General features: G+C 48.3%; 1 protein-coding gene across 4 annotated transcripts in view; it reads left to right on the top strand.

Annotated features, from left to right (window-relative positions):
- Positions 1–21797, top strand: part of CAMKK1 (calcium/calmodulin dependent protein kinase kinase 1) — a 93421-nt gene that overhangs the window by 45535 nt on the left and 26089 nt on the right. For all 4 annotated transcript variants that reach the window (XR_013226706.1, XR_013226707.1, XR_013226708.1 and 1 more), the window contains exons 3-9: positions 2655–2702; positions 7923–7976; positions 11230–11281; positions 12017–12150; positions 13123–13159; positions 13576–13597; positions 14676–14764. Coding sequence is in view for 1 of the 4 variants with exons in the window: in XM_077311047.1 (XP_077167162.1) it covers positions 2655–2702; positions 7923–7976; positions 11230–11281; positions 12017–12150; positions 13123–13159; positions 13576–13597; positions 14676–14764 (436 nt within the window). In the remaining 3 variants the exon portion in view is untranslated. The remainder of the gene's footprint in view (positions 1–2654; positions 2703–7922; positions 7977–11229; positions 11282–12016; positions 12151–13122; positions 13160–13575; positions 13598–14675; positions 14765–21797) is intronic.

Here is a 21797-nt window from a genome sequence, read left to right as displayed (position 1 = left end):
CATTTTAGCCTTGTGGCATGCTCGGTTCTGATTAGCAATGCTGAGCATATCTTGAGGGGTTAAATCGCCTCTTTCCTTTCCTGTGTTGCTTGGATCTATGGTTGTTGACCAGATTAACAGAAATCTCTATAAGAAGGTTGTAGCAAAGCAACTGTGGAAGATAACGGAGTCTTGACCGGGGATGGAAAGCTTGTGTGCTCTTTGCCAGGTGAACACCTGGGAAGATGGACTGACAGCTTAGGACTCATAGAATCTTAGAAATAAGAGTGGAAGGGGCCATACAGGCCATCTAGCCCAACCCCTGCTCAAGGCAGGATCAGCCTAGGGCAGGGGTAGTCAACCTGTGGTCCTCCAGATGTTCATGGACGAAAAAGCTCGAAAAAGCTGATGGGTTGGGAGAAAGGTGGGCTTGTAAAAATGTACACCTTTTGTTAATGGGTTGTGGTAATAAATCTCTACTGTGCTTATCCCTAAATCAGGGGTAGTCAACCTGTGGTCCTCCAGATGTTCATGGACAAATGCTGGCAGGGGCTCGTGGGAATTGTAGTCCATGGACATCTGGAGGACATCTGGTTGACTACCCCTGGCCTAGAGCATCCAGGATCTGTCCAGCCACTGCTTGAAGACTGCCAATGAGGGGGAGCTCAGCACCGCCTTAGGCAGCTTATTCCACTGCTGAACTACTCTGTCTATGAAACAATCCTCCCCCCCCCCCCCTGAATATCTAGCTGGTTTTGTTCTACTCATAGCCCAAACCCATTACAGGTTTAAAGCCTCTGCAGCCAACAGGAAAAACTTCCTGCCCTCCTCTAAATGACAACCTTTCAAATATTCAAATGTACTCAAAGACAGCAATCCTTTCCCCTCTCCACCTCCTTTTCCCCAGGCTGAACATTCCCAGGTCCCTCAGCCTTTCCTCCTAGGCCCTGGATCCTCCTCATCACTCTCCTCTGCCCCCTCTCAATTTTGTCCACATCCTTTTTGAAGTGAGGCCTCCAGAACTGCACACAGGACTCCAGGTGGGGTCTGACCAATGCAGTACCCAGGGGGACTATGACAGCTTATGATTTTGACCCGATGCCTCTGTTGATACAGCCCAGGATTGCATTCGCCTTCTTTCCCGCCGTTCGGTTCAGCTCCCCCGCCCCTGTTCTTCCCTATTTAGTAATATTTGGCAACTCGCTCTTTGCAGCAGGAATTAATTTCCCCCCTTGGGACCGTGGCAACACAGAGCCCCTTGGGAACTCCAGAGGCATCTGCTCAGTTCGAAGAGCAACCCACCGGAATCATCCGTCACTGTCAGCCCCGGAGGCAGCGCATCCATCATAAGGTGGTTGCAAATCATGCCTCAAGTTAAGGTGCAGTCATCGCAAAGGACCCAAAAAGAAAAGAAAAGGAGCCAAACCCCCCAAAATAGATTAAACCAATCAATGCCTGTGCTTGGCTGCCTAGTGCTCAGACAGGGTGCTGTCAGGTTGGGAGGCGAGAGGGACGTGCAGTGGCTGGCCGTGCTGCAGATGAGACACGGCATTCTGCGCCAGCCGATCTGAACCGCATTGAAATGCTCCTGCCTTGAGCTAGATAGAAGAAGAAGGTTGGTTCTTATATGCCGCTTTTCTCTCCCTGAAGGAGTCTCAAAGCGGCTTATAGTCGCCTTCCCTTTCCTCTCCCCACAACAGACACCCTGTGTGGTGGGTGAGGCTGAGAGAGCCCTGATATTACTGAAGAAGAAGAAGAGTTGGTTCTTAGATGCTGCTTTTATCTACCCGAAGGAGTCTCAAAGCGGCTTACATTCGCCTTCCCTTTCCTCTCCCCACAACAGACACCCTGTGAGAGGGAGGAGAGGCTGAGAGAGCCCTGATATTGCTGAAGAAGAAGAAGAGTTGGTTCTTATATGCCGCTTTTCTTTACCACAAGGAATCTCAAATCGGCTTACAGTCACCTTCCCTTTCCTCTCCCCACAACAGACACCCTGTGAGAGGGAGGAGAGGCTGAGAGAGCCCTGATATTGCTGAGGAAGTACACACAAGTACACACACACACACACTTCCCCATAGAATTGTGGTGCATTTGTGCACCTCTGGGCGTTACTCTGGCTCATCTCTGGTCTTTCTCTCTCTCTCTTTTTTAATAAACGTTTTTATTTTTATCCAAAGCAAGAAAGAATAGTACAGAAATACAGATAAATCAGTCTATTACAGGACCAGAGTAATAGATCTCTAATCTTGCTCTATTTAGCAAGGAAGTCAAAACAGTAATGCCATTGTTGCTGAAATTCTTGCATCGGTGCTTGATTAACCTGGTTAGTCAATTTGGCCGTTTTTGTAAGATCTGCAGGTTTGTTTAACCAAGTCGATATCGATGGTTGGTCTTTCTCAAAACTGCTTTGCTGCAAAATTTGGGAAAGATCATCCTAAAACCTGTGGGTGCTGTGTGAGTGAGGAATCCCGGATTTACCGGTCAACGTGGTGGCTGTTTATTCCAAGCAGGTCACTGCATCTGAGCTCTAAGAACATTTTTTAAGAGTAACATTTAATTGAAAGTTTTTATATACATAAAAAGAAAAAAAAATGTTAAGAGGTGGAAAAGAAAAAAAGATGAGAAAAAAGGAACTGGATGCTGAACATCTGAACTTTTCTTTCTCTCTGTTTCAGGATTGTGTGCAGCTCAACCAATACAAGCTGAAAAGCGAAATAGGAAAGGTATGTTTTCGTAAATGATGCTTTAATTGACCAAAAGGAGCAACTCGGAGGGTTCAGCTGGCAAGAAGGTTCAGATGGCAACTCTGGCAGGATCTTTAGAAGAGTCCATCCCAAAGGCTCAAGGTTAAAAGTTTGTGATAGTCCAGTTGGATAGCTCTCTGGCTCCTCCGACTCCAAATTTTATAATCGTCAACCGTTAGGAGAATTTCATGGTACAACCCACTCTGGATTATACCACCTTCAAGTGCAACCTCACCCAACCCCCTGCATTGAGAAAAATAATCTTGTCAAATAAACCTAGTGTCTTGTTTGTCCTTATCCCAGAAATCATTATGTTGGCCATTCTGGATGGATTACCTCTCTTTCTCTGGCAGACGGTGTTAAGAGCTTTGTAGTTCTTGTGGCTTTAGCTTCAGCCACAGATCAAAGATGCTGTTGAGAATGCCTTCTTCCGATTATATCAGGTTGGAATACTGTAAATCACCTGCTCTAGTAGTGTTAAACCATGCTGCGAAATCCTAAGGCTAGATTACTACAGGGTGTTTCACATGGGGCCTATCCTTGAAGACTTTGTGGAAATTTCAGTGAGTTCATAATACAATGTCCTGTCTGGGGACTGGAGTAAATCCTTTCTTTGACATTGCTCTTGTTTTGGAATGGTTGCATTTACTGCTGACTTTCCCCCCACCAGCTCCATTTTAGATGCTGACTTTGACCTTCAAAAGCCTTTCTACCAGCTCTGTTCTTTCCATCTGCTTCTTCCTCTTGCGTTCCCTCCCACTGGGAGTTTCTGTGCTTGATGGCTTGTACCCAGGCTTTCTCTGTGTTTGCTCACCTGCTCCGAAATGATCTGCCAATGATGTTGGAGAATCTGTTCCTTCCTCCGGTGTCTAGTAGGGCATGTAAGGCTGCACAATTTCAAAGGGCCTTTTGTTGCTCTGACCCTCTGAGTCTGGGGTATCGACTTTCAGGGTGACTGTGTGTTTTCGTGCTGATGAGCCAATGTTTTACAGTATTGTCGTTTCCAGTGTTGGCATGCTGGATCACACTTCTTCTGGCTGGTTTTCGAGACCAGTTCAAACAGCTTGGCTTGAACCACGGAATTCTTAAATGCTGGTCAAGTTCTCTGACACGAGACGATTTCCACACATGTTGGATGATGCACATTCAGCATGCTTTTGCAGCGGGATTTTCTGGTGCGAAACCGGAAAATCTACTTCCAAAGTGTACTCCGACAGGTGTGCAATATTGTCTTCCTTACTCCAACATTGCACTCCAATATTCCAATATTAAGAGCCTCTTGTGGCGCAGAGTGGTAAGGCAGCCGTCTGAAAGCTTTGCCCATGAGGCTGGGAGTTCAATCCCAGCAGCCGGCTCAAGGTTGACTCAGCCTTCCATCCTTCTGTGGTCGGTAAAATGAGTACCCAGCTTGCTGGGGGGTAAACGGTAATGACTGGGGAAGGCACTGGCAAACCACCCCGTATTGAGTCTGCCATGAAAACGCTGGAGGGTGTCACCCCAAGGGTCAGACATGACTCGGTGCTTGCACAGAGGATACCTTTACCTTTACCTTTACCTTTTATTCCAATATTGCATTCCAACAGGTGTGCAATATTGTCTTCCTTACCAACCTATCCAGTTTGGTGTAGTGGTTAGGAGTGTAGACTTCTAATCTGGCATGCCGGGTTCGATTCTGCACTCCCCCACATGCAGCCAGCTGGGTGACCTTGGGCTCACCATAGCACTGATAAAACTGTTCTGACTGGGCAGTGATATCAGGGCTCTCTCAGCCTCACTCACCCCACAGGGTGTCTGTTGTGGGGAGAGGAAAGGGAAGGCGACTGTAAACTGCTTTGAGCCACCTTCTGGTAGAGAAAAGCGGCATATAAGAACCAACTCTTCTTCTTCTTCAGTAATATCAGGGCTCTCTCAGCCTCACCCCCCTCACAGGGTGTCTGTTGTGGGGAGAGGAAAGGGAAGGCGACTGTAAACTGCTTTGAGCCACCTTCTGGTAGAGAAAAGCGGCATATAAGAACCAACTCTTCTTCTTCTTCAGTAATATCAGGGCTCTCTCAGCCTCACCCACCTCACAGGGTGTCTGTTGTGGGGAGAGGAAAGGGAAGGCGACTGTAAACTGCTTTGAGCCACCTTCTGGTAGAGAAAAGCGGCATATAAGAACCAACTCTTCTTCTTCTATCCACTCGGTTAGATTATGTGCCCCATGTCCTTCCTTCATCAGAAGAGTGCTGGGTATCCTCTGTGGATTAGACTGTATGGGTTATAGAGCTGCCTCTCCCGTGCTTATGAAATTCACAGGGCAAGCTTCTTTTATCAGGGGGAGTTCAAAATGACCGAGACGAAGCTCCCCCAGTCCTTGTGCCTCCACTCCGTTTTGCATTTCTCATGTGTTGCTTCAAGGCTTTGTCAGGTTCTTAATGAAGTTTTCAATACTTTTTTTGTTGTCCCCCTGATTGAAGTCACCTTGCAAATGCTCCCAGGTGGGACGGAAAGCAGGGTGCCAAGATGTGACGCGCATAAACACGACTGAAGTTTCCCCTTCACTGGCGGTTCATAATTGTCCTTTCTTCCTGGGTTATCTCTTGCCCAAACACAACATCAAGGCCCGCGGAAGCCTTTAATGCAGCCAATCAGAGGGAAAGCGAGAGGCAATCTTTCACCATCACACCTGGTTAAGCTCCTTATTTCCATACAAATGCAGTGTGATTTCATTCCACCCTGTGTTAAAAAGCTGCCCAGAGAGTGACTGGAAGGTATTTAACAACCCGAAGGGGCAAGCAGCCCTCGACACCTTCATTGCTGGATGGAAGCCAAGGTTCCAGATGGTACCTGGAGGAGTCCGCTCTTGCAGAGAGAAGACCGCAGATGCAATTTCCAAAAAGGCTATTCAGAAGGGCAGATTGGTCTGTCATTTCTTTAAAAAAAGAGAAAAAAAGGAGATCTGGTTTTTAGCAACAGATGTCTTAGGAATAACATAGCATCAAAAAATGTTCCAATTAATCGAGCACCGGTTGCTTCACGTGGGCTCAGGTCTATCTGCCCACGCTGGATTTAATTCCTCCTTTCTTCCCCATGCGCTGCGTTGGGATTGATTCATACTAGTGAAGACCCACAGGTCAGAGGAGGGGAGAGGCATTGGGCAGAGTGGCGGCGGTTTAATTAAAATGTCTTTTTTTTTAATGTATTTTTGCTTATAATTACATACACACAGAGGAAAGGAAAAAATCTCTCTCTCTCTCTCTCTCTCTCTCTCTCTCTCTTACACACACACACACACACAATGCAAAAGGAAAAAAAGGGGGGGGACACATACATGCCAGAAACCAAATAATTTAAAACAAGGCACAAACAGTAAACCAGTAAATAATGCCACTTATTTTCTTGTTCCGGAAAGCAATCCGTATGATGAACTGACTATGTTAGAGTGAGTTCCAAAATGCTGACCTTTCTGCTACTTGTAGTTAAGTTAGGCTCCATCAAACCAACTTCTGAAACTATGGCTTAAAAGCTGGTTTATGAACCGCCATCTTAATGTTTTTGCGCAAAGTGCCCATGTAACTTTTCACGACCTGAAGGAGTCCCACAGGGACTTTACAAATACCTTTCCCTTCCTCTCCCTGCAACTGACACCCTGTGAGGTAGGTGAGAGAACAGCCCTAAGAGAACTGTGACTGGCCCAAGATCACCCAGCAGGTTGCAAGTGTAGGAGTGGGAAATCAAACTCAGTTCTCCACTACATGAGTCTCTGGCTGCCACCCACTCTCTCTCTCTCTCTCCTCCAATGGGCTCGAGGTGGTGTAGGATCAGAGAGCCAGCTTGGTGTAGTGGTTAGGAGTACGGACTTCTAACCTGGCGAGCCGGGTTTGATTCCCCGCTCCTCCATATACAGCCAGCTGCGTGACCTTGGGCACAACACAGCCTTGATAAAGCTGTTCTGACCAAGCAGTAACATCAGGGCTCTCTCAGTCTCACTACCTCACAGGGTGTCTGTTGTGGGGAGAGGAAAGGGAAGGCAATTGGAAGCCGCTTTGAGACTCCTTTGGGTAGAGAAAAGCGGCATATAAGAACCAGCTCTTCTTCTTCTCTTCATATGTCTTGAGCATTGAAACAGAAAAATCACCCCAGGCTTCACTGTTCTCGTGTATCTTTACCCCTTTCAGCCCCTGAAATTACATGTTTAATTGCAAAAAGGATTTGGAGATCCGGGAAGGATAGCTGGGTTAGCAAGGAAGTGGACACAGCAAGTGGAACAGCTGCTACGAGGCGAGTCTGTTCCACATCCAGCCTCTTGCAGAGGAGATAATTATTGTGTATATCAAAATATACATGTGGCAGATTTCCAGGGCTGCAGCACCTGGGCTCTGCGTGACTGGAATCCAAGCACTGGCTCCTTGGTTCTCTTCACAGACTGAGTCAGAGGGAAAGGACAGCATGGTGTTGTGGTTAAGAGTGGCACCCTCTGATCTGGAGAACCAGGCTTGATTCCCCATTTCTCCTCCACACCCAGCCAGCTGGGAGACCTTGGGAAGTCACAGTTCTCTCAGGGCTCTCTCAGCCTCACCTACCTCACAGGGTGTCTGTTGGGGGGAGAGGAAAGGAAAGGTGAATGTAAGCCACTTTGAGACTCCTTTGGGTAGAGAAAAGTGACATATAAGAACCAACTCTTCTTCTTCAGTAATATCAGGGCTTTCTCAGCCTCACCTACCTCACAGGGTCTCTGTTGTGGGGAGAGGAAGGGAAAGGGATTTTTAAGCACTTTGGCACTCTTCCAGGTATGAAAAGCAGGATGCAACCCCCACCCACCCCGAACATTTAAACCTTTGCTGTTCCAGGCTCCTCTCACTTCCGGGGTGTGTGGCAGGAAGACGTGGCCAGCTGACATCACTTCCTAGTGATGGTAAAGTGGTGGTACCTCCATGGCCAACAGCAGGGGTAGTCAGCCTGTGGTCCTCCAGATGTTCATGGACTACAATTCCCATGAGCCCCCTGCCAGCATTTGCTGGCAGGGGGCTCATGGGAATTGTAGTCCGTGAACATCTGGAGGACCACAGGCTGAGCTAGAGACAGGATCGCTTGGAGGGGGAGGGCAGGCTGCTGGATGGAGAATTCACTGTCCTTCAAGGATGGGAAGCTTTTAACGGCATACGACTTTAATGAAGTGTCTGAACTGACATTGCGATCTGTGCTTGTGTTTCTTTCCAGGGCTCGTACGGCGTCGTGAAGCTAGCCTACAACGAAAGCGACGACCAATATTATGTAAGCATCTTTTCTCTCCAGGCCCACAGGACTGAGCTTGGGGGCGGGGGGGGGGAGAAGTAGAGGGATTCCTCCAGCCCCCTTTGTCGTGCGGGGAATGAGCTGTCTCTCCCACCTTTGCCTGCATCTTTGTTTCAGACATGAACCACTGAGTCATGTGCTACTTTCCCCTCCAGTTAGGAGGACCTGCTGTTCCAGGAGGCGTCTCTCCTCCAAGGGAACCTATCATTGTTGCTCTGTCCCATGCACGATGTTTCTTAGGGATTAAACAGGACCATTGAAATTGCAGGGCGTGTGGGTGGGAACCATACATGCTGAAATGAGCTTTCGAAAATAAGCATTTTTCCTCTGGAATGTTAAATTGCATCTTAGGGTTCTTATTCTCCTGCTAAGGTGCTGTGGGCGGCGTGCATGGCCTCCCTTCTTCTATCCGCATGGCAAGTCTGTAAGATAATTTAGGTGACTTGTCCAAGATCAGCTACATAGGTTTGGTAGTGGAGTGGAGTCTTAAGTCTGGGTTTCAAAGCCCTTTCCTGAGGTTTGACTTTGGCCTGCCAGCTGTCTGTGCCTGGAGTGAACTCCCCAGACATGCTGTCGCCATTTTGTGTGACCGCACCTATTTTCCCCTTTGGCATGCACAATGCCATACCTTCAAGAATCCAGAGTTTGGCTTGCAGGTGCTGAAGTTGGGAAATATGCGTGCGCACACAAGATGGTGACCACACGTGTCAATAGAGTTGCAGGTTGCGCATACACTCGGCGCATGCTGAAAGGCAGTGAAAGAGCAATCCTGTGACTCAATGTGTGTGTAGGTCCTGGTTCGTGGTCTAGACCAGGGGTAGTCAACCTGTAGTCCTCCAGATGTCCATGGAATACAATTCCCATGGGCCCCTGCCAGCAAATGCTGGCAGGGGCTTAGGGGAATTGTAGTCATGAACATCTGGAGGACCACAGGTTGACTAACCCTGGTCTAGAAGACCTGCTGAGCAGAGACCCAGGATCCAAATCAGAGGGCCAACTAACAGTGGGGTCTGGACCCCACAGATTAGGTCTTTCATGCCTTGTCCATTTGTTAACTGCATTTGCTAAAATGCCTGCACTAAACACTATTGTAGCCATCTTGAGATACTGAGCATTGCCAGGTTTCCTTCCTGCCAGTTCAGCCTTTCTCAACTTTTTTATATCCTGGAGAAGTCCCCGAAATATTCCCCAGGATTCGAGAAACCCCAGAAGTGGCACAATCATGCAGAATAAGGTTGGGAAGCACAGGTGTGGACACACCCACCCAGGGCCCCTCCCCTCCCCATCCAGGCCCGTCATTGGCCACTTTGGGAGGGGTGAGTGGGTTGATATGACCATGTGTGGTCATATAAGCCACTAAATATTTAACAATTTAAAATAATAATAATAATAATAATAATAATAATAATAATAATAATAATAATAATAATAATAATAATAATAATAATAAAATCACCCCACCTTTTTGGAAACCCCTACCAGGGCTGTCAGGAAACCCTGCTTGAGAAAGCCCTTCCCAATTCCTTACTTTGCCTGTATAGTAACCCAGCCATGACTGAGGACCTAGTGGCCATACCTGCTTCTTAACCCTTCCTCTGCCAATGAGGCCTTCTTTTTTAAAGCCCCCGTTGCTGTTCTTTCCGGGCCAAAGTACCGAGAACCTTCGATCCAGCATGTCGCCATGAAGCGACGAGAGGCCATCCAGGCTTTCTCAAACTGTGTGGAATTAAGTGAGCCTTATTTCAAGCAAGGAGAAGAAAACGAAGAACTAATGGGACCTTGAGAGAGACGGCTCCAAGTAGCATAATTAGCTAATGGTCTGTTAGCTTCCCCCACGTTTTCATGATTGGCAGGCGGCTTCTGAAGCCGAGAGAAATCCCAGGCTCCCCTTATTAATGCTTTGTGGAAGCGTGTGATAGAGATACGCCTTGACGAGAGTTGTCAAGGAGGCAGGGGAACATTTCCTACAATTGCTTTGCCTCGCCAGTGAACCAAGTCCGGTCTAATCCTAGCAACTAGGAACAATTCCCTCCCCGCCCAAGACAATATGCTGGTTTCCTCTCGGGTTCTTTCTGTCTTACTCTAGAAGAACAATCTCCCATATTATAGGGGGATATTACTCCTGGGTCTGATGCTCTGAGCTCAAACAGATTGGCGCTGCTGCCCTTGCAAATATATCATAAAAACACAAGAACATCAGAAGAGCCCTGCTGGATCAGGCCAGTGGTCCATCTAGTCCTGTATCCTGTCACACACAGTGGCCAACCAGTTCCTCTGGAAGGTCAGCAACAAGGCATAGAGGCTGAGGCCTTCATAAGAACATCAGAAGAGCCCTGCTGGATCAGACCAGTAGTTCATCTCGTCCAGCATCCTGCCTCTCACAGAGGCCAACCAGTTCCTCTGGAGGTCCAACAACGGGGCACAGAGGCCTTCCTTGGTGTTGCATCCTGGCTCTGGATTCAGAAGATTATTGATCTGTTTATCTATCATATGACTTGCATGAGATCCTAGCCAGGAGATCCTAAGATAGTCTGGTTTCCAGACAAGAGATGTTTGGAGGCAGTTTGCTGTTGCCTGCTGCCAGCGTAGTGTAGTGGTGACCTTGTGTCAGTCACAGTTCTCTCAGAGTTCTCTCAGTTCCACCTAGCTCACAAGGTACCTGTTGCAGGGAGGGGAAGGGAAGACGACTATAAGTTGCTTAAGGTGGGGGAAAGTGAGGTATAAAAACCCATATTTTTCTCCTCCTTCTCCTTCTCCTTCTCCTTCTCCTTCTCCTTCTCCTTCTCCTTCTCCTTCTCCTTCTCCTTCTCCTTCTCCTTCTCCTTCTCCTTCTCCTTCTCCTTCTCCTTCTCCTTCTCCTTCTCCTTCTCCAACTCCTCCTCCTCCTCCTTCTCCTCCTCCTTCTCCTTCTCCTGGTTTATAGCCTGTACAGGACCAGAAATCAATCAAATACTGTTGTTATACTGTTACCCGGTTATACCAGTTAATAATCTGAATGTTATTATATGTATGGTTTTATGTATAGTTTCAGTTATATGTAAACCGCTCTGAGCCTTCGGGGAGGGCGGTATAAAAATATGAATAAATAAAATAAAATAAAATAAAATAAAATAAAATAAAAATAAAGTAAAGTGTTAGTCATAAACTCAAGAAACAATTTACAACTTGACGCTTATCTAGCTTCTGTGACACCTCTCCTCACCCCATCCCTTTCTTCTTTTCCCCCCTTTAGGCCATGAAAGTTCTATCCAAAAAGAAGTTATTGAAGCAATATGGATTTCCACGTAGGTATCTTTTGCGTTTAAAGGTTTGTTTTCAAGATCCAAGGAAGGCTTTGATTTATTTAGGCAGCGCTCTGTATGAATTTCTGCCTGGAGGCAATGGTAGAATCGGAACCCACTTCTGATGCTGTATAATTTATTGAGAATGATGCGGGAAGATATTTTGTCATAATGGTCTCATCTGTGATCACGGCACTTGGCAGGGTGTGATAGGTCCCTGCTCCAAAGAACTTGCAGTGTAAAGTATAACTCCAGGAAAGAAATAGAGAAAAGGGAAACAGATTAAAAATGAAGAATCCGGTTAGGTGTCTGGGTATAGACTATCTCCGTGGTCTTGGAGCCCAGGCAGGATGGCAGCCTCTGCAGTTAAGTTTCCTTTTGCAGTGAGAAGTAAAGGAGGTTTTGAACTGGAATTTTCACACCCAAAGTTGTTATCAGGGGGAGCAAATGGGGATGCGTGTAGATATATTGAAACCAACCAAAAGTGCCTTAGTCTTAGCAAGAACTTGGCGATGTCCTGCTACACCATTTTCTAAATAAAGAGATTTTACTGAACAAATTCTGTTTATTGTAAATATTGAGGGGAACCTCACAACCCTGCTGCAAGACAACACAGGCCCCATGATATCACCTGGCCCTGCCTCATGACTCTCAGGACTCAAAATGCTGGGAACCCAGCGCCCCAACTGGTGCGACAGCGTGCCGATTGACTCTTACAGTCCTGTTTCCTTGTTGAAGGTCGGCCACCTCCACGAGGATCAAAAGCTGCTGCTGGTGGGCAAGCAAAACCGATGGCCCCTCTTGAACGGATTTATCAGGAAATAGCCATCTTAAAGAAACTGGACCATGTCAACATTGTCAAACTTATTGAGGTTTGTTTACTTGTATGCATGTGTGTGTATGGGGAGGGGGGATAAGGTCATCCACAACTAGTGGAAAAACTGTAGGGGCTTGGTTATTTAACGTACATGGAAATTTCCTGGTGGGCTGCTCAGCAACTTGACCAGCTTCTCAAGGGCCCCTTGGCTCAAACCATCTTTGTTAACCAGTATTAATTCAATTGTATCCTCCTGCAGTTCTGCCATTTTGTGGGATGAGGTTGAGCCAATGTCCACTATCTATTCCCTCCCACATACTCTGGAGAAGGTTTTGAGGCCTTTTACCCCCCCCCCCCCAAGGTAATTGACACATTGAAGCATTAAATTTCAGCAGTGTGTCAATTACCAAAACTGGTAATTGACAACTGCTATAGCAGGAAGTGTAGCGGTAAGTCAATGATTTTTTTTTTAAGCTCGAAAAAGCTGATGGGTTGGGAGAAAGGTGGGCTTGTAAAAATGTACACCTTTTGTTCATGGGTTGTGGTAATAAATCTCTACTGTGCTTATCCCTAAATCAGGGGGAGTCAACCTGTGGTCCTCCAGATGTTCATGGACTACAATTCCCATGAGCTCCTGCCAGCAAATGCTGGCAGGAGCTCCTGGGAATTGTACTCCATGAACATCTGGAGGACCACAGGTTGACTACCCCTGCCCTAAATGATTTTTGCCACATCACATTTGAGTGAAAAATGAAGCAAAGCTGGGAGAAACCTGGATAGCAGATGATTAGGGAACGGCATCATGTGGATGTTAAGACCCCCCCCCCCCCAACAAAAAGAGAAAACACACCAGACTGGGACAAAATCTCCATTTGGAAGCAACCCCAGGCAGCTAAAATGATATAAAGCTCATTTAGATTTATAATGTAATCTGCAATTCAGATGCCGTCACCTCTACCCCCAGGGGGAAAAGAAATGCAGGCGAAGAAGCATCCGTCACTTAGAATAAATCTCTGTTTCTTTTCAGGTACTGGATGATCCTGTAGAAGACAATCTATACATGGGTAGGTTGTTCTCTATGCTGGGAAATGCGAATATTTTGTGTTGAATCTTTGCAAGTTAAGCTGCTTCTGTTACGCTCTAAAAAGCACGACAATCCATGTCTTGGGTCTTGCCGCTGGAATACACTGCACCGCTTTTAAGTATATGGATTCCAGGGGTGGCCTGATTGTGGCTCTTCAGGTGTCCATGGACTACAGTTCTCATGAGCCCCTGCCAACACATTTCCCATGAGCCCCTTCCAGCTTTTCCTGCTGTCCATGACCACCAGCTTCAGCTGGTTAAATTGGGAGCTGTTTCATACTTCCTTCAGTGCTGCAGAAAGGCCATTCATATTTCAGTTTGGTAATTTACAAATTATTTCAGTTGAATCTGTCTTTACTTGGTTTCTATCCCTAATTTTCTTTTCTCTCTCCCCCAGTATTTGACCTCCTGCAAAAGGGGTAAGTGTTTGGTTTATTGGGCGGTTTTTTTTAACTTAAGAGTTCTTTGTATGCTATGATTCTAGTCGCCCACAACAAGTAGCAAGATTTATGCTAAGCGAAGCATCCTAGAATCTAGACGTTTTAAAAAGAAAAGGGAAGTTTCTAGCCCTCATGGTACAGAACAAGGATACCACATAGACTCTGCCTTTTCTGTAGTGTGCAGTGCCATAATAGGGCTCTTGGGAGACCAAGATGGAAATCCCCATTCAGTCACAAAGATCAGTAGATGATGTTAGGCCAGTGACTCCTTTCTCTACCTAACCTATCATGAAGGGCTGTTGTAAGGATAAAATGAAGAACTCCCTGCACGCTGAGGTCCCCAGTGAGAGAAGGACAAGAATATAGCCGATAGATGCAAACGTGTTTATAACATCTGCGGGAATCGCAGAACCCGGGAATTAAATGTACCATTTGTCAAATGAGGTCATTTTACCATGCAGTGAGCTGCAGGAAATTCATTTCATTCAGGAAGGGAAAAAAATTAGTTTCTTATATGGGAAGTCGTTTTTCCCCAAGGAGCTACAATTGCTTTCGCAAGTGATCAAATCTGGAGACCAGCGTTCTAAGCAACCAACCTTTTAAACCACTGCATTTCCCCTCCTCTTCATCCACAAAGGTAGTCATGGATTTCCAGTGGCACCTTGCATGTGTGCAGTAGTATATTATGCAGTGGTAGCTCCCTTGTTTCCATCATGGAACCAATGGTGGCATACAGGGGTCTCCCGGGAGGCCTCTCCTCCAGGCATTGACCAAGCCTTGATCTGCTTGCCGTCAGTAAGATGGCTTCATCAGGTGCCTTCCAGCCATGCTCAGAGGCTATGCTTTTCAGCATGTTACCATCAGGAGGGGGGGGGGAAGTTGTGCCAAAGTTTGCACTTAACACTCTGAATTGTGAACCAATGTGTTTGGAAAGACCAGTAGTGCCCATGTAGAAGACAAGGACCGGCTGTGAGTCCCTGCCAGTAGGAAGCCTTGGATTGTCCTGGGTAAAATCTGGAAATGGTTTTTCACCTTCCTCGTTCTGCCCCGTTTGTAGGCCTGTCATGGAGGTACCCTCTGACTCGCCTTTCACCGAAGAACAGGCTCGACTCTACTTCAGGGATATCGTCTTGGGCATTGAATATTGTGAGTAGGAAACTGTTTCCCCGCTTTGTAAACATATGCTGTGAGCAGGAATTGGAAGTAAGAAAAGATGTGCTGGAATTATGCACTTACTGCGTTCCAGCAGGGAGGAAACATTTTCAGAGAAGGGCCTGGATTTGACTCTACCCCAGGGGTGGCCAAACTATGCCTCTCCAGGTGTCCATGGACTACAATTCCCTGAGTCCCTGCCAGCTGGGAATTGTAGTTCATGGACATCTGGAGAGCTACCATTTGGCCACCCCTGCCCTGCAGCCTCAGGACAACGAACTGTGGGACCAATCCCAGTGTTTTATTTATTTTTATTTATTATTGGGATTTCTCAACCTTGCCCCCCCCCTCCACAAACCAGCTCAGGGTGGTTTCCAACATGTTCACTTACTATTACAATGATTCATAAAATCTGCAATACAATAATTCATAAGGAATTCATTTCAAAGTTAATCGTGATGATTGAAGAAGCTAAAACCTGTCAAAACCGTCTCTCGTTAAAACCATCCAACAGTCAACCAGTCACCAGCTAATAACTGTTTGCATCGCTGCCAATCATCACTCGGATTGGGGCCTATATGGGGAAGGGGAGCCCAAACTGTATTGATGTTTGTTGGCCCCAACCGAATGCCTGGCGGAAGAGCTCTGTCTTGCAGGCCCTGTGAAATGGGGCCACTTCCAGCAGGGCCCTCAGCTCTTCTGGGAGCTCGTTCCACCAGGTAGGGTCCAAGACAGAAAAGGCCATGCCCCCAAATCAGAATGTCAGTCCCTCCCATGACCCTGGCAGGCCAACATCACTTCTGGGTCTTGTTTTGATGTTCTTCTGTGTTCTGGTGAGTTTCTGGGGGCAGATGTATTCCCAGTAGACCTGGATACCCTACTTCTCTTGGCCTTAATGGGATTTGAAATATCATTTTTTGGGGGGTGAATCTATTAGAAGAAACTGCATGAGCCAGCGGTGAGTAGGGGTAAATTTGGGGATAGATCCTGGTCAGAACAGGAGTTCGGGGAGGAGAGGGACCTACCTCAACAGCAGACTCCACCCTCTAAAGCAGCCATTTTCCTTGAGGAAACACATCTCTGTAGCCTGGAGACCAGTTGGGAGATCTCCAGGCCCCACCTGGAAACTGGCAACCCTAACTAAGCCCTAGCAGGCCTGCCCTATGCAGAACAGAGGAATCAAACCAGTTGCTTTTTCAAAAAACGGTGCCTGATATTTTGGGTGTTTGCTATTTTGTTCCGGTTCTCTCCCACCCTCAAGCGGACCATTACCCAACATCCGTCCTCCTAAAATTAATCAGAGAATTAAACCATGTTCTTTGCCTAGTACCTGTTCCCCCCCCCCTGCCCTGCTTCCCCCCCCTTTGTTTCTAAACAAGGCTCTCGCTGCTGGAGACGACTGGCAGGTGGGGGGAAATCCATTCTTTCCTTCCCCCTCGCCGCTTTCTTTCTGCAGATTGCCATGCTGTTATTGATTGCGTCTGGGGAAGCTCATGGCGGTTAATGTGGAGACCAAGCGCCGCCGTATTCCTCTGGGGAGCCTTTTCCTAGCGTCGGTACAACTTGTGGGTTTCTAAAAAGGAAGGGACGGAAGCATCATAAAGGCCGATTAAACTCTGGGGAGGTGAACTGGCCCCATCAGGCTCAGGGGTTCCCAGCCGTTCTTGTGGCAGCTGGCAACAATTCTGTGGAGCTCGTCTCTCCGTTTCCCAGCCTCGGTGCTAAAGGAGGATGCCTAAATGAAGCCATCCCGAGCTTGCCAACCTCCAGCCACACCTACCACACAGGGTGTCTGCTGTGGGGAGAGGAAAGGGAAGGTGGTTGGAAGCTGCTTTGGGACTCCTTGGGTTGAGGAAAGCAGGGTATTAAAAAACAGCTGCTTCTTCTTTAAGCAGCGGCTGGATAGATGCTTATCCTGGATGCTTTAGGCTGATCCTGCATTGAGCAGGGGGTGGGACTAGATGGCCATACAGGCCTTCCAAGTCTATGATTCTATAACCCCCAGGCTGAGTCAAAATCTACCAGGATCAGACAACAGAGATGTTTTCTCTTGCCCTGGAGGGACAGACCAGATCCAGTGGGATGAAATTAATTCGAAATAAATTCAGGCTGAACATCCGGAAGAAGTTCCTGCCAGTCAGAGCGGTTTCTCAGTGGAACAGGCTTCCTCGGGAGGTGGTGGCTTCTCCATCTTTGGAAATTTTTAAGCAGAGGCTGGATAGCCATCTGACGGAGAGGCTGATTCTGTGAAGGCTCAAGGGGGTGGCAGGTGACAGTGGATGAGCGACAGGGATGTGAGTGTCCTGCATAGTGTAGGGGGTTGGACTAGATGACCCAGGAGGCACCTTCCAACTCTGTGATTCTATGAGCGGTTAAAACACAGGTTTAAATGTTTTTAACAATGGCTTTGTTAATTTTTTTATATTGTACCTGTTGTGCATTCATATTGTCCACCACCCTGACTAACTTGCAGGAGGGCGGTATGCAAATCTAATTAACAACAGCAATACCAGCTTGGCATTGGCCAATCTAAGCCAGCCACAGAATCTCAAACTGGGAACCCATCCTGAAAAAATAATATATAGAAATTGGGGCCCACAAGAAATTGTGGGAGCGGGAATTGGAAACCCCTATCTTCAAGAGGCTAATTTCCACCCAGGATCATTACAGGGGCTTTTGGGGGGAGACTGTGACTGTGGGGTGGGGGTGCTGGTGGTGCTGAAGTGGGGACAGGGTGTGGAAAACTGCCCCACAGATCCTCGGCCTCTGCTGCAAAGGCCTCTGCGTGCATAGAGGGAACAAGAACTCCATGGAGAATCCGTTGCCAAGTGAGCACAGCCGTATCTTTCTGAGCCGAAAGGACCCATCCAAGGTCAAAAAACAGGTAGTTAGCACAGTGCGATGGAGGAGGAGGAGGGAAAGACCGGAGAATGGAATTACTATGCAAAATGGATCGGCTGTGTAGATCAGGAGGGCCTCTCCTCCACGCCTCCCTGCAAACTGTGCTCTTGAATCGGTATCACTGGCAGCATTTCTCAAAGAAGGCCTTTTCGAAACAGGTCCAGTTGCGCCGGATTTCCTTCCCCGCTTGCACCGTTTCCTTTCGATAGGGTTTTTAAATCACTTTCTCTTCTGTGAAGCAAACCCTGATGTTTAATGTGAGTCTCTGCACGGCAGTGGCCTGCTCGATCGTTTTTCCGTCCTTGAACCGTGGCTGGCGCTTTCGCTAATCAAATCTAATTCGGAGCACAGCGGCTTCGCCAGACACCGTGAGACGCTGATGGCATTTCGAGCACGGAGAGAGCTCCCTTCCGAAGAGGGGCTACGCAGATATTGCTTCCACGCTTCTAAGTTTCGAGGCATGGCGGTTTTCAAAATGCGAAGCAGGGGGTGATATTCATTTCACACCGTTCACAATGGCCCTTTTCTCTTCCCGGCGATCGTTCCGTCGCCAAAATCCGGGCTGCTGTAGATGAAAGCTGCAGCGTACCCTCTGAGGTTTTTCAGAGGAAAATAGGGATGTGCTTGTAAGGTCCCTTTTCTGGTCACACCACGAGCTCCCCCCCCCCTCCCGTGCCCATCACACAAAAAAGATCTTTCCCGTTTTATTCTGCAGTCGTCGCTCCAGAGCCAGAAGGCTGTTGGTGCTTCTGGTGAAAGAGATATTAGAAGCACAGCGATTGCCTCTAAAATAGGTTAGCCACAGTATGTATCATGCATCTGCTGTAATATGTGGAAACGGCAGGCTGCATGCCGTAGCGTTCATGTGCGCAGACTGAAGCGCATGCACGTTACATGCCTAACAGTGCCATCCCAAGCAGAGTTACAGACTTGTCAGCCCACTGAAATGAATGGGGTCTAAATCCATATAGGATTGCCCGGTTAATTTCTGAGTACTTGAGGGAGAGAGCCTGCCTGGCATACTGGCCTTGGCCCTTCTGTCCCCTGCTGATTCCACACACCCCACCGCAACCCCTTCCCCAGCAACAAGTTGTGAGCCGAACAGAGCGGATAGAAAAACAGCCTTTGGGCGGGAGGATATACAGGGATGGGGCAATGGACATAGAAGGAGTTAAGCCAGTTTTTCTCAACCTGGGTTTCTTGACAGCCCTGGAAGGGTTTCCTGAATGATAGGTGGATGGATGGATGGATGGATGGATGGATGGATGGATGGATGGATGGAGGGAGGGAGGGAGGGAGGGAGGGAGGGACCGACGGACGAAATTTCTTAAACATTTATTGGGTAATATGACTCCCCTTCGCCAAATGTCCTGGAGTGGGTGGGAAGGGGAGGAGCCCTAGTTGGGCGTGTCCACAGCTATGCATCCCAATCCTATTCCGCACAATGGTGCCACTTCTGGGTTCTCCTGAGGGCTGAAGACCATTTCAGGGGTTTCTCCATGGTATAAAGGTCGAGAAGGGCTGTGTTAAACCATTAAGCCGCCCTCGCCCGTGCGTGCCTCTCCTGCCCCCACATTCTTGCAAGAACAGGCAGACGGAATCGGAAAGCTGCCTTTGTTAACAGAGCATCTTGCTTGGATGGGAGGGAGGGCCGTTCAGCGAGACGTCTCCGGGGAGGGAGAAACAGGAGCCGCAGGGAACTCGAGAAGCATTCTCCTCCTCGCCGCACACGCTCCCCTCTTCATTGCAGTACAATATCACATTGTGTACAATATCGCATTGTGTGCGTGTTAGCGAGCCTTGACGGTTCGTGGCGGCGCCGGAGAGAAAGCGCTTCTCCCGTCCCGGGGAACGTGCCTGAGCAAGGCGCTGATCGGGCCTTCCTAGCGTGAAATGATTCCCTGCCAGAGCTCACGGTGGGAGTCATTTGTCAGGAAAGCCCCAGCACTGCAGCTGCGGAAAACCCTCGCACTGCAGACGCCGTGACTCACCCGGGGCTGGGCCTTTCTCAGTGGGGGCTCTGGCTAGTGAATCCACTGGACAAGATCGTTATGCTCCAGGCCCCACTATGGTGACGTGGGGTGGGTATCTTGGGGGTTCCTTTCTGGTGGGCTCTCTAGTGCATTGGTAGGCAAACTGTGGCCCTCCAAATGTCCATGGACTACAATTCCCATGAGCCCTTGCCAGCGAATGCTGTATGATACATACTGTGGCCAACTTATTTTAGAGGCAATTGCTGTGCTTCTAATATCTCTTTCACCAGAATGCTGGCAGGGGCTCATGGGAACTGTAGTCCATGGACATCTGGAGGGCCACAGATTGCCTACCCCTGCTTTAGTGATTGGTGGCTGCTCAGGTTTTGACTGCAGGCATATCGTTTTGGCCTAGAAGTCATGTTTCCAGCAATGGGGTAGGGAATATTTGGAGATTTGGGGGGAGAAGCCAGAAGAGGGTGATGTTTCGGAGGAGAAGGGACTTCAGTGGGGCCAATGCTGCAGTGTCCGCTTTCCAAGGAGCCATTTTCTCCGGGGGAACAGATCTGTGTCCTCTGAAGATCAGTCCTAAAAGTAGCTTCTAAAGGAAGGCAAGTGTCATTTGGAGGTGGTTTGCCATGGGCCTGCCTCCACATCATGCCCCCTGGTGTTCCTTGGAGGAACTCCCACCCAAATCCTTAGAGGTCTCCCATTCAAATACTAGCCAGAGTTGGCCCTGCTTAGCTTCCAAGATCTGATGCATTGCCTGGCAGCCAGGCACGGGACATTCAGAGATGGTTTTGCTATTGCCTGCCTCCGCGTCATGCCCCCTGGTGTTCCTTGGAGGAACTCCACCCAAATCTTCAGAGGTCTCCCACCCAGGCCTGCTTAGCTTCTGAGATCTGAGAAGTCCAGGCCTGCCTGGGTTATCCAATCAGGGCCCCCACCACACAAACTCTAGTTCGAGGTCAGACCCTATTCTGCATTTGAGCACGGCTGTGAGTCTCGCTTTGTTCGTGCCGGTTTGACTTCCGGCCTGTCTCTGCATCTGAAGCGACCAAGTTGTCCTTGCGTGGTGTTGGAACGCTGGTCCTTCTGGAACCAGCACTCTCTCCCTTGGCTGTCCAGGATGCCAGCCAGAGAAAGAACCGTCCTAGCAGCTGCTCTTTGAAACCTTTCCTTGGGGATGCTAGGGAATCTGACTTAGAACTGGAGACATGCTCAGTGTACGCTATGCCGTACAGGCACAGACCTGTATGGCCCCTTCCAACTCTATGATTCTATGATTCTGTAATTCTATGCCTGAAAAAAATTAATCATTTGAGGATGAGTAGGAATGGCCCGTCTGCCCCCTTGGTCTCTGTACGAATCACTGCTCTGAGCATGGCTCCAGGAAGGAGCCAAACTCAGAACAATGACTAAAGCAGAGAGGCAACAAGCAGCCAGCTCTGAAATGGGTCATTCTCCTGAATCTTTAGGAGTGACTGGGTGAGCCGGTCTCACCCGATGCAGAGATGTGGCAGAATTGGCAGGAAGCAGGACCTGAGGGGTGACTCATACAGAGATACAGCAAGTATGATTCCTTGGGGATGGGTGGTTGTGCTGTGTCCCTGCCCGGGCATGTAGCTAAATGATCCAAACACAGCCTGGTGCAGAGCTCTAGTTAAAAGCAGACGAGCCCCAGAACGGTGATTCTTGCTGAGAAGCAGCAGGCAGCCTCCTCTTCTTTGGTTTAATTTGTTTCTTTTGCTGTCTGATTTGTTTCTCGCAGCACGCTGCCTGTTCTCACTAGAACGCCAGATTGGTAATTGCTGCTGCAGGCTGTTCTGATGCGGCCCTATCACATAGCCCGTGTGCAGAATGCCTGGAACGTCCTTTCCAGAAGCTACGCATGCACGCATGCACACGCACACACACTCTCTCTTCATTGTCCATGCGGCACATTGCAGGCCAGGCATTGCAGCCCCATTGGCGATGCAGATCACATCTGGGTGCTGAAGTTTTGCTGCAAGAAAGCAGATGTGCCAAGGAATTTGGCTGCAGGATCCCTGGCTGTTGTGCCAAGAGGTCTGCAGCTCCAGTTATCTTTGATTCGACTGGAAGACAAGGATGCTTCTTAAAAAAAATAAAACAATTGAAACGCTTGAGAGTGT

Source organism: Paroedura picta, chromosome 15, assembly GCF_049243985.1.
Source record: "Paroedura picta isolate Pp20150507F chromosome 15, Ppicta_v3.0, whole genome shotgun sequence".
Lineage (NCBI taxonomy): Eukaryota > Metazoa > Chordata > Lepidosauria > Squamata > Gekkonidae > Paroedura > Paroedura picta.
Note: the sequence above shows the minus strand (reverse complement) of the source record. Positions and strands in the feature narration are given on the sequence as shown.